Source organism: Cheilinus undulatus, linkage group 7 (assembly GCF_018320785.1).
Source record: "Cheilinus undulatus linkage group 7, ASM1832078v1, whole genome shotgun sequence".
NCBI lineage: Eukaryota > Metazoa > Chordata > Actinopteri > Labriformes > Labridae > Cheilinus > Cheilinus undulatus.
This window is the reverse complement of record NC_054871.1, coordinates 43,119,143-43,128,247: the sequence shown is the minus strand read 5'-3', so window position 1 is coordinate 43,128,247 and position 9,105 is coordinate 43,119,143. Positions and strand designations below refer to the sequence as shown.

Sequence of the window (9,105 nt, the reverse complement as noted above, 5' to 3'; positions counted from 1 at the left end):
AGGAAAAAAAAAAAAACAGAAAAAAAATCCCATTTGCAATCATTTTAATGACCAGGTTGCATCTCTACACTTTGCATTTATTGGTCTGCATCTAGTAATGTGCAATAAACACATTTCAATTAATAAATGAGGCTAAACCTGGCAAAACTTGAAAATACCTTGAGAAACATTGTAATGCTCACAAAATCCCTGGGGTTTTCTGCCCTCTACAGTCAAATTTGGGATACAGTCCTGTGTGCAGTCCATTTCAGAATCTATGTAAAAACTTATTTAGAAAAAACAGTCAGTCTCAGTGTGCCTTACTTCCTGTCTTAACAATTGCTGGCCGCCAGAAACGTTTCTGTGGGCTGCTAGTGGCCCGCGGGCCACACTTTGAGAACCTATGATCTAAGGCTTATGCAAGTTCAGGATGAAATTCAACTTTAATTGTTTAAGCTGTTTTAATGGCGTTGGAAATTGCTGCCCTGGTAAGGTCAAGGCAAACCGAGTCGATTTCAGCACATAGTCTGTTTAATCCCACTGGTGATCACACAGTACTGCAAAATACATTTCCTGACTGAAGAAATACCAGTTTACAATCCAACACCATCCAGAAATATGGGGGTGGGGGTGGGGGGTTTATGATTAATTGCCTTTGCCCATTTAACCTCCACAGACTGGTAAAAGTCCTGCATGGACTTGTATGATAATGAAAGTCAAAGCATAGTGACATAATGAAAGAAAAAGAAAAAAATACTCTATTTTGCTGTCAAGCAATGACCAAGCATGTAACACGATGTTTATTTGTCATTGAAACTTCAGGGTAAACTGAAATTCTGATGCTTTCAAATCCAGGTGAAGACATGGCCTACAGGAAGGTGTGTGATGCCCAGGGTGGCCCATTAGTTGGTGAGGTTCTGCACTGCTCAGGAGCTCTGGATCTTGACTGGGACCTGGACAAGGAGGAGCTGCAAGAACCAGGACCCAGCATGGACCGTATGCAGATGCAACATGTAGACTGCCAGAGATCAGGTAAAATTATTCTAATTTCTTACAACTTACTGTGACCTGTGTCTGTAAAATAATGCTAAACTTGCAAGTTACATGTGTAATTCATATAAAATGCCCAAGGTAAAATTTTTACCATTACTAACCAGCAGACCAGCAGATCCTAAACTTCTCTCGATCTGCCCAGCAGCCAAACATAACTATTTAAGGATTCCCTATTGACCAGCACCTTATCAATACTGGCAAATTTTTATCAATGATGGGTAGACCAGAATTAATGTTTCTAGTCACTCGTCACGAGGAAGGTGTGAAGCAGTCAAACTATCTAGGCAGCGTAATCTGTCAATCCATTAACCTCAAGGCTGGGATTAACCACAGACTTAGCCTTACACATGGTGTGACAGGTAAGTTAGAGTTAGAGTCTTTTCGGTCCTTAGTCCCCAGGTCTTACTGACCTCTTGTGAGGCCTGGACGTTGACTACTAGCCAGAGATGTTGGCTCCTTTGTGACAACTTCTCTTGTGCAAATCATGGAGATCATTGGCAAGACCATGTGTCTAATAGTGACATACATAGGAAAGCAGGGATGGGAAGGGCCAGCTGCTGAATATGGGAGCAGCAGGTCCACTTTACTAACCTGACATGCCAGATGGACAAATCCATCTGGAAAACCTCCCATAGACGTTTGGGAAAGGGCCTTTGTAAAACAACTCAGAGGGTGATTGGATGAACATTCTGTCATATTTTTACAGGCCAATCAGAACAACAAAACACGTGACAATTTGGCTCTTGTGGTCAGGAGAAGAGCAAAAACATCGTTTCCGCAAAGAAAAGAACTCAGTGCTGTTCTTTGTTCTTCTTTTAACAAAGAAATGTTATCAAGTTCTGATAAAACTGACGCTACAGAAGCATCCACTCTAATCTCTTCTGCCATAATTGCACAGGCCTCTTGTTGCTGCTTGCTCACGTTTTGACTCCGCCGCGCCCAGAAATACTACCTTCTACTCCTGATTGGTCCTGTCATTTTCTTACCTGGCCCATTCTGTTCAGATGGGAGCTTTGCAAGGTGGATTCAGCAGTTAGAAACACGGAAAGGAATGAATCCATCTGCTTTGGAAGGTTATGGGACCTTGATTTCTCAATGGAATTTAAAATTTGCCAGGTTATCACTTTACGGCACCTGGCGTGGTTTCCCAGGCAAGCTCACTACATACTTGGTACCCAGGACCCTATGGGCTGAACCAGATATCGGGGCAGACGGGGGCAGCTGTCAGCATCCTGGTTGGGGGGTCAGCTGGCATGATACCTAGAGAGATAGAGCATGGGTGTGGTGCAGGCCTGGATGTGACATGGTGCTTCAAAGACTAAGACCACCAGGAGAAAGTGAAACTTACAGCTGAGTGTCATCAGCATTTGTATAGTAAGAGATGTTGTGTTTTGTATGATGAACTTCTGGGGGATCATGTTAAGGCTGAACAGCAGTGGTCCGAGAACTGAGCCTTGTGGCCCACCCCAGTACGACACTACAATTGGCAAGTGAAATATGAAATGTTCTTTCTTTAAGATATATGAACCACTGAATTTTCTAGTCAGTGTAATAAGATGTTATGATCGACTGTATCAAAGGCAGAACTGAAGTCTAGGAGTACTAAGATGGAAAGTTTGTTAGAATTGCTGCTATTGGCTACTGAATCAAACAGAAAAAACAAACAAACAAACAAAAAACAGACAGTGTTAAATCAGAAAATATTGCAGTGTTCCATCATGTGGTGATTTACAACCCTATGAGCTATCTATATTTTTTTTAAAAAGATGTTTGGTATCATGGTGTGCTCCACACTGAAGATGGACCACAGAAAGCTAAGGAGATATTTGTCCCAGGAGATTAGTAAGAAACTTATAGATAAAAGGTAAAAAGATAAAGGCTGTAAGAACATCCCCAAGCAGCTTGATGTTCCTGTGACTACAGTTGCACATATTGTTCAGAAGTTTAATGTCCACAGGACTGTAGCCAACCTCACTGGATGTGGCTGCAGGAGGAAAAATGATGGCAAATTGAAGTGATGAATAATACAAATGGTAACGAAAGAGCCCAGAACAACCAGAGGTGAACTCCAAGGTCAGGGTACATCAGTGTTAGAATGCACCATCCATCACTGTTTGAGCAATAAACTCTCAAGACTGTCAAAGCATTATGGAGCAAAGTGTGCTGCCAAGTGTCAGAAAGCTGGTCTCAGTCTCAGGTCATGGATCCTCCAACAGGATAATGACCCAAAAGACACTGTGAAAAAATGCCAAGAATGGCTAAGAACAAAACAGCGGGGTATTCTGAAGTGGCCTTCGATGAGCACATGTGTCGTTGTATTGTTCAGCTCCCTGTGGAGCGTCATCATTAAAGCCTTTTAAATTTGAACCTCAGTGCAGATTTACTAAAGAGTACAATGAAGAAGTTACTTTAATAAAGATCATTAAGTTTCTCTGATCAACTGGGCTTCATAGGATCTACCTTTTTACGTGCCTTGCACACATGCTTTTATTGACTTGTGCAATTTTTGGTATGATTTTATGTGAGTCTCATGGGTGTGAATGTTAATTTCCTGTCACGGCAAAATTTTCTTGAAACAAGATGTTGACATTTATTTTAAGTCTTAGTACAACAAAAAGCAAAAGACACTAATGCTATTCCACATAGGTCAATATGCCTCAATGTACAGGGTCCCCTTTCAGTTTAGGAGTCATAGAAAGAGGTGGTAATTCTCCACTTCAAACTGCACATTGAGGCCTCACACTAAGTGAAATTAAAAATACAGTCTGCTTGATTTTTTTGATGAGATTCTAACCAATTTGTTATTAATGAGCTCCCACAGCTCATAACTGTCAAACATATACAGTTCAGGGAGTCAGAAATTCCTCATATTAGCTCATTAACATTGTTCAGTCTTAATATTGTGTATTTTTCTATTCTGACATTCCTTGTGGTGGTGTAGTTTCAGTGTAATGATGATACTTGTTGGACCCTTGGTGGATTAAAAGCATGACTTACATGATAATAAACACAGTTCTCCTCAGTAATTGATGTTGGAGTTGGCAGGTTTTCCCAGCGTGCCAAAACAAGTTTCTCTCTCATGCTTTTGATTATCTTGAAATGTGTTTTGGACAGAAAATGTTCAGAAAATCTTTCACATAATTTGAAACCTGTCACTATGAAAAAAAAAAAAAAAAAAAAAAAAGAATTATGTGAGAAGTTTGCCACTGCCAGCAGCGGAGAAGGGGAGAAACTTCTTAAGTACCCTGAAGCTAGACTTGAGTTTCTCAGCTTTGAAGGACTATGTTTTGAAACGTGCCTGGAGTTCTGTTTTTGGGTGGCAGCTTTCTATCCTCACACATGCCTTCCCAAGCAAGTGGGATGAACTTTCCAAAACTCAGCACTAAGCATTAAAATTTTATTCTGTTTCCCCATGTTTACAGTTGCTGTTTGCAATCACACATGGGGGCTGCTGTTTGTCTAAACCAGCTTCAGTTTTCTCACTATCAAAACTTAACTAGGGATAGACATGAATGACACTGATCTTTTTTATTCTCTCAGTCAAAGATGATATAAAAATATCTGTTGCCTTTGTAATTATTCAATCACAGCGTAAATAGAACCAATTAAGCTCTGTGATAATGACAATGAGCTCTTTGAGCAAATACTAATGTTGTAATACTGGAGAAGAGACTTGGTCTCGAGACTGGGCTCAGGACCACATTTGAATGTCTTGGTCTTCTCTTGGACTATAGAGCATTTTTACTGTCTTGTCTTGGTGTCAGCCTGGCCAGGCTCTGGATTTTCCATCATGACTCAACGCTGAACAAACATAAATTTTACCTGGACAATAGACATTAGTTATTTAGCCTTCAAGATATCTTTTTTGGTTATCGGTTCCATCCTTGATCAATTAAATGCATGGTCTCTTCCTGATACTTGCTGCATAGAAACTCTCATCATGTCTGTCCCATAAATTCACTCGTTACTCTACATCTTCTCTTGTTAAACAAAACTTCTGCCATTCTTTAGTCTTTGAATTTATGATTAAACTATATAAAGTTCCCGACTGACTTTGGGGCTTTCCTGTCTTATCCCTAATCCCACATATCCCTAAACATGTACCACTGAAATTTTGTAAGGTCAGTCAGAGTATGTCACCGTGAAATCAAGGGTACCTCCAAAACCAGTAGGCTTGGTCCAACCATTAACCCTGCCATCACACTGGGGAAGAGAAACTGCCTAAAAGAACTAATGAACATCTTCTGTATATCTCTGAAAGCTTCATACCTTTAAAAAGAGCTGCCAAATTTGCCTAATAACACTGCTTTTATAACTAAATCCAATACAAATTTTAAACATTTCCTTGTCTTATCAATTACAGGGTGCTCAGACCCCGGCCCTGATCCTGATCCTGAGCTGATGGAGCCAATCCAGCAGTCCGTCTCTGTTTCCCCGCATGGAAGATTTGAACGTCTCCAGGAAGATCCAAACTACATCTCCCACTTCACTCGGGCCCCGGGCCATAAAGGCCAACGAAGACTCCACTGCTTCCTGCTCAGGTAATTCAAGATCTGTTGAGGTAGTAATTTTAGACTGCAAGTCAGGAATTTAGAAGAACAACTCAAGCTTGAGTCATACTCAGACTGGCCTCCCATGCCAATAAAGAGTTTTTGATCCAATCTGACACATCTCAAAGGGAATGAGTATTGCGGTGGATTCTCAACTTTGTAGCCAAAATAGCAGCCATCTGACTGTGACTCACTGCTTTACACTCCACAGTTTTAGGAGAAACCTTGTATGAGCCAGAAAGGGTCTAGAATACATGTAGGAAGTGTGTCATTGTCTCTGAAATAAAAGCTCATTCCTCTATATCTAGACAGAATAGACCGTTTAATGTAACAAGCCACTTTATAAAGGGATTTTTCCTTATATTCAATCCATTGTTTTGACAAGGCTTCAGACACCTGCATTTTCTATAGCCCTTCTCTAAAGCCCTCTACTTTGCTTAAAAAAGACACTACATTTTCAAAATCACCTGCATTTGACTCCTAACTTATTGCAGTGTTAGTAGAAATTCACTATGGTGTACCGTGGCGCCTAAGATGGGACTTAAAAACTGCACTATTGTAAAACAGCGTACACCTGTCTGTTCATCTGAAGCTACTAAAAATATTGTGAGAAGTCAGTAAATCATCTTAACAGGCAAGCTATACAGTACCTAAAAATTACCAGATTTTGCACGGACATAATTGCATCACAATTTGCTTCCATTTTCAGCATGATGTTTGCAAAGTTTTTGTGCTTGCGTATTCAATTTATGCAAGGATACTATGGTTCGTAGCTGACTGGCTACATTAGAGGGGGTAACTTATTATTTGCTAGTTGAGATGGGTTTGTAAGATGCAAAATTAAGACAGCTAAGTTGAAGATAGACAAGAAAGACTCACATATTTGGCTTATGATGGATTCATTTACTTTGTTTTTATAAGCCTGAAACATAAACTGGGTTAGTTAACCTCCTACATCAGACAAAGCTGCTTGATATATAGACCCAGTGTTTTTCTTGATCTTTGCTGAGATGTTCCTACACCTTGACTGGAGTCCACCTCCGTTACGGACATATGCATATGCATATCAAAGCAAAAACCATGAGGTCAAAAGAACTGCTGCAGAGCTCAGAGACAGGATTTTTCCCAAGGCACAGATCCGAAGAAAGCTACAAATAAATCTGCAGCACTGAAGGAGCCCAAGAGCACAATGGCCTCCATAATTCTTAAATGGAAGAAGTCTGGCACAACCAGAACTGTTCCAAGAGCTGGTCACCCAACACAACTGACCAGTGGAGGATGAAGGGCCTTTAAAAGAGAGGTGATCAATAAAACCTGATGGTCAATCTGACTGAGCTGTAGTGATCCCATGTGGAGATGGGATAAATTAATTTGCAAAAAAATGTCCAACATTCTGTTCCACTTTGTCATGATTGGGTGCTGCGTGTAACTTGATGAGAATAAAAATGATCTTTTTTTTTTTTTTTTTTTTTTTTTTTTAATTACAGCATCAGGCAACAGCAACAATGTAGAAAACAGCTGGATGGATTTCTGTTTGGGTCCTCAAAAGTGGGGAAGCACTGGTTTAAGCCACACTAAGCTGTTTTGCCTTACCTTTACCTGACCATACAGACAGATAATCAAGGGTCGGATGGGATCATCAAATCATTCTGTCACCTTTTGAATCGCATGCAGCAGACACAAAAATGAGATGAGACGGGGCAGGGCAAAGCCAAAGCATCATTATTCGATGGTGTGGGATGGAAACACGTCACCCCAGTATAAACTGGGAGGATAAAATTGAATTGAAAGTGGAATTGCCTCAATTTATTTCCACTTGCCTTCCACTGTTTCCACTACATAAAATCTTCCCCACCATAAGGTCTTGATTATACCTTATCTCATTTAATCTAGCCAGTATATACTGTATCTCTATTATCCCTATCATTGCCATTAAAGGACTCAACCAGACAGGTTAACAGTGAGGCCTGAGTACTCCAGGATCATTCCCAGACACCCATTTCAATTGACACAGCTCCTGCCAGGACCAAAAGGTTGCATGTTATCTAGATAAGCACCCCTGCAGGGTGCTTGGAGTTGAGGTTTGAATGGTGCCCTTAGGCACTCAGCCACAAGCACCAACACTGACTCAGCTGCTATTAAAAGGTAATAGCAGCTTATCGAAAGGTCTAACTGCAAATCAAAGGCAAGCATCATTTGTGGTTCCTGGAGGGCTCTACGTTTTGGTGTTGGCCTGTGTCATCAGGATTGTGAAAACCTTTCATATACCTGATCTACTGGCCATCTTTCTGGAAGCAGAAGAAGAAATCAGCACAGAAGGTCAAATTGCAGGTCTTTCCAAAGCATTTTAACTCCTACTGGAAGATATTATGACAAGATTTTAGAGGTAATCCTCCGTTTGCTGCCGAGTGTTATCATGAGATACTGTTACAAGATCAAAAACAACCAAAAACAGTCTATTAATTTCTAGAGCGTCTCTCATTTCTCACAGATATTTCCTGGCAGGGGTTGGCCTTTTTGTCCTAGGACTCCTGATTGGCTGGTTTGCCCACACCCCTACCGTCAAACCACCTGCTCCTCTGTCAGACAGCTCAGACCTGCTGGAGGACTTGCTGAGAGGAATCACTGCAGACAAAATAAATGCTCTCCAGAGGTAAGCTTCCCATTGCTCCAGTGACAATATCACACTCGGAGCATGAAAACCACTTTTATTGTGGACACAACAAGTTGAAACAAAGGCAGTAATTGCTGACATTGTGCAGATGCACTCACTTACTCAACAGCCCTAGCTAAGAGAGAGGTGCTGAGTACTTTCAGAACCATGTTGAAATGTAAATACAAGCACAGATGAAGGTTTCACTGTTTAGAGTATAATCACTTTAATAACTCTGATCGACTTTGCAGAGCAGTTTGTGTGTTTGCTTTTTTGTCCCTGTGTTGTTTCTCACAGTCGAGAGCTGACACAAAAAGAGTGATTATCCAGAAAGCACACTGTATTTGTTATACAAATTGTAAAGCATAACTCAGCACTGATTAAGTCACTATATCTAACTGAATGTACCAAATTTTTTGTATGGCTTTGCTCTGCAGTGTTATTGCATTCTTTTCAATTTCATGGACCATGGATGATGGTTGTATGGTGGTATATAGCTGGTACAAATGGTATGCAAGGCCTAGGCCCTCTAATTCTTAACTAACTCCGATTCCAAAAAACTGGTACACTGGGTAAAATGTGAGGAAAACGAAATAGTGGCTTTCTTATAAATATAAAGTCAATCACCTAGCCATGCAGTCTGCATTTACAAATATTTGTGATACAAAATGGGTCATTCTGAGGTGCTTGTTGACTTCAAGTGTGATACTGTCATGGACGCCCCCTTTGCAATAAAATGGTTTGTGAAATTTCATTCCTGCTGGCTATTCCAAAGTCAACTGTACATGATATTATTAGAAACTGGAAGAGTTTAGGAACAATAGCAACTCAGCCACAACGCAGAAGACAACGTGATATTATAGAGTGTGG

At 40.6% G+C, this 9,105-nt stretch overlaps 1 protein-coding gene across 1 annotated transcript in view; it reads left to right on the top strand.

Annotated features, from left to right (window-relative positions):
• Nucleotides 1-842: 842 nt before the first annotated feature.
• LOC121511708 (inactive N-acetylated-alpha-linked acidic dipeptidase-like protein 2) overlaps nt 843-9,105 on the top strand; it is a 492,988-nt gene continuing 484,725 nt past the window's right edge. Inside the window, exons 1-3 of the mRNA XM_041790471.1 lie at nt 843-1,011; nt 5,396-5,573; nt 8,074-8,235. Coding sequence (XP_041646405.1) covers nt 843-1,011; nt 5,396-5,573; nt 8,074-8,235 — 509 coding nt within the window. The remainder of the gene's footprint in view (nt 1,012-5,395; nt 5,574-8,073; nt 8,236-9,105) is intronic.